General features: G+C 57.6%; 1 protein-coding gene across 4 annotated transcripts in view; it reads right to left on the bottom strand.

The window, feature by feature from the left end:
* The window catches only part of MINDY1 (MINDY lysine 48 deubiquitinase 1), a 12,524-nt gene that overhangs the window by 1,366 nt on the left and 9,211 nt on the right, over positions 1-1,947 (bottom strand). For 2 of the 4 annotated variants that reach the window (XM_004389564.2, XM_023724595.1), the window contains 3 exons: positions 1,530-1,672; positions 536-727; positions 59-202 (listed from right to left, as the gene is read on the bottom strand). In XM_004389564.2, coding sequence (XP_004389621.1) covers positions 59-202; positions 536-727; positions 1,530-1,672 — 479 coding nt within the window. Of the gene's footprint in view, positions 1-58; positions 203-535; positions 1,016-1,529; positions 1,673-1,947 lie in introns of those variants that run through there. The other 2 variants (XM_023724596.1, XM_023724597.1) reach the window with 2 other exon arrangements.

The following is a 1,947-nucleotide window of genomic DNA, read 5'->3' as shown; positions in this document are numbered from 1 at the left end:
GGGTTTCCCGGGGTGGGGGGGGCACGCGCCGAGCGAGGGCCCAGCACGGCAGGCTCACCTGTGGTGAGGGGACTAGCGTCCGCACGGGCTGGGCCGCTTGCTGCTGCTGATACTCCTCTTGCTGAAGTTGCTGAGCCAGCTCCAAGTCGCTGAGCCCCAGCGTGCCTTGTGGCTGCTGCAGTGACAAGGCAATCAGGTAGTCCTGGGGGTGTGGGGGCGGGAAAGTGAGAGCTGTGAGGCCGGCTGAGGCCTGGGGGGATATTCCAGCCAGCTTTCCAAATCAGTCTTTCCCCGTTCTTCAAATTCTCAAGCTCCTTCTCCAGAGCAAGACACACAGCCAAGTGTATTATCTATGGTGTCCAAGAAGACATAGCCGGCAAGGATGGCCCCCAGGTAAGGGAGGACTGAAAGGAGGCTGGATGGCAGATTTAGGGTCTCTAGACGGTAGAACGCATGCAGGTTGCCTACGGCAAAAGGCTTGGTGACCGATGGGACCTCTGCGCCTTCCCCACACACCTGGTCTTTCCCCACACACCTGGTCTACCTGCCGCTGCTTTTCTGGGGAGCCACTCCCACCTTCCGCCTCAGGCCCCCTGACCAGGGAGTGACTCAGATGAAAGTTGGAGTCGCAGAAGCAGCTGTCTCCGTCCACATTGTGCAGGCTCTCCCACACCACCTGCTCCTCCTGGAGGAAGCCCTGGTCGGTGACCAGTAGGTACAGGTGGCTCTGCAGAGAAGAGGACAGAGCTAACTGAGGGGCAGGTGACATGGAGGCTACTTCTGGCCAGAAATCATCTGAGACGCACGGTTAGTTAGAGACCATTGGAATCAGCTGGCGTGTGAGCCGGACCATGGCCGTGTGAGCGTCTGGGAGCCTTTCTAAACATCCGTGTGTCCAGGTGGGCGTGGGTATGGCGGTCACTGCGGTCAAGCGTAGAGCCCTCGGGGGCTGGGGTGGCACACCAGCTCCTCCTTCCCACTCTCCCTCCGGGGGTGCTCTGGCCTCGCCTGATGGCTGTGAGGACAGACCCCTTGAGAACCAATGACCTCTCCTTCTTCTACTCAATTCCTAGAGAGCTTAGGCAATTTCTAACTGTGGAAAGCTGTAGTACTGATAAAAAAATTCACCTGCTCCTTCCTGAGGGCAGATTACACTTTCTGCCTCGGATGGCAGGCTTAGCCTATGGCTTGCTGTGATCAAGAGATTGTGCAGAAATGACATGGGTCATTTCCAGGCAGAAGCATTAAGGGCTAATGCCTGGTGTCCCTCTCTCTCTCTCTTCCCTCGTATATTCTAGATAAAGGCTGTTCTGTCAGCCCGGGTCCCAGACTGAGGAAGGTATGGGATAGCCCTGCAGCCAACCCACAGCACAGCACATGCAGCGTGAGTGAGGAATAAACCCTCGCTGTGGTAAACCACTGAGATTTCAGGGGTCATGTGTTACCACAGCTTGGCTAAACCCCGGGCCAGGAGAAAGAGGCGCCAGGAAATGACAGGGCTCCAAGCCCCACCTCCAAACCCCCATCACCTGGTGCTTAGTCATAGTGCTGAAGTGGTTGTTTCGGAAAAAGACGCTCAGCTCGCCCTCCCGGGCAGCTGCTGTGAGCTCACACAGTCCGTGGTAGGTCAGCTGGGCTGCGGTGGTCTCCAGGAACTGCTCAGCAATCAGGCCTGCCGGGAGGGCACGAGATGGGGTGAAGTTTGGCTTGCATCCGAGTCCATGCTAGGAAGGATCCTCCAGAGACCCCCTGTCAAAAGTCAGTCCCGCCTTCTGAAGCCCCTTCCTGGCCATCTGAAGTAGGCGTTCATTCAACGAATACTTACTGAACCCGGCCTTGTGCCAGGCACTGCATGAGGCCCTGGGGGGGCTACATCAGTAAACAAGACAGACCAAGTTCCCTGCTCCGGTGGAGATTACATTCTAGTGGGATCGAGTGCGGGGGGGG

Source organism: Trichechus manatus, unplaced genomic scaffold (genome assembly GCF_000243295.1).
Source record: "Trichechus manatus latirostris isolate Lorelei unplaced genomic scaffold, TriManLat1.0 scaffold00250, whole genome shotgun sequence".
Lineage (NCBI taxonomy): Eukaryota > Metazoa > Chordata > Mammalia > Sirenia > Trichechidae > Trichechus > Trichechus manatus.
The sequence above is the reverse complement of the archived record's forward strand: the minus strand, read 5'-3'. Positions and strand labels throughout refer to the sequence as shown.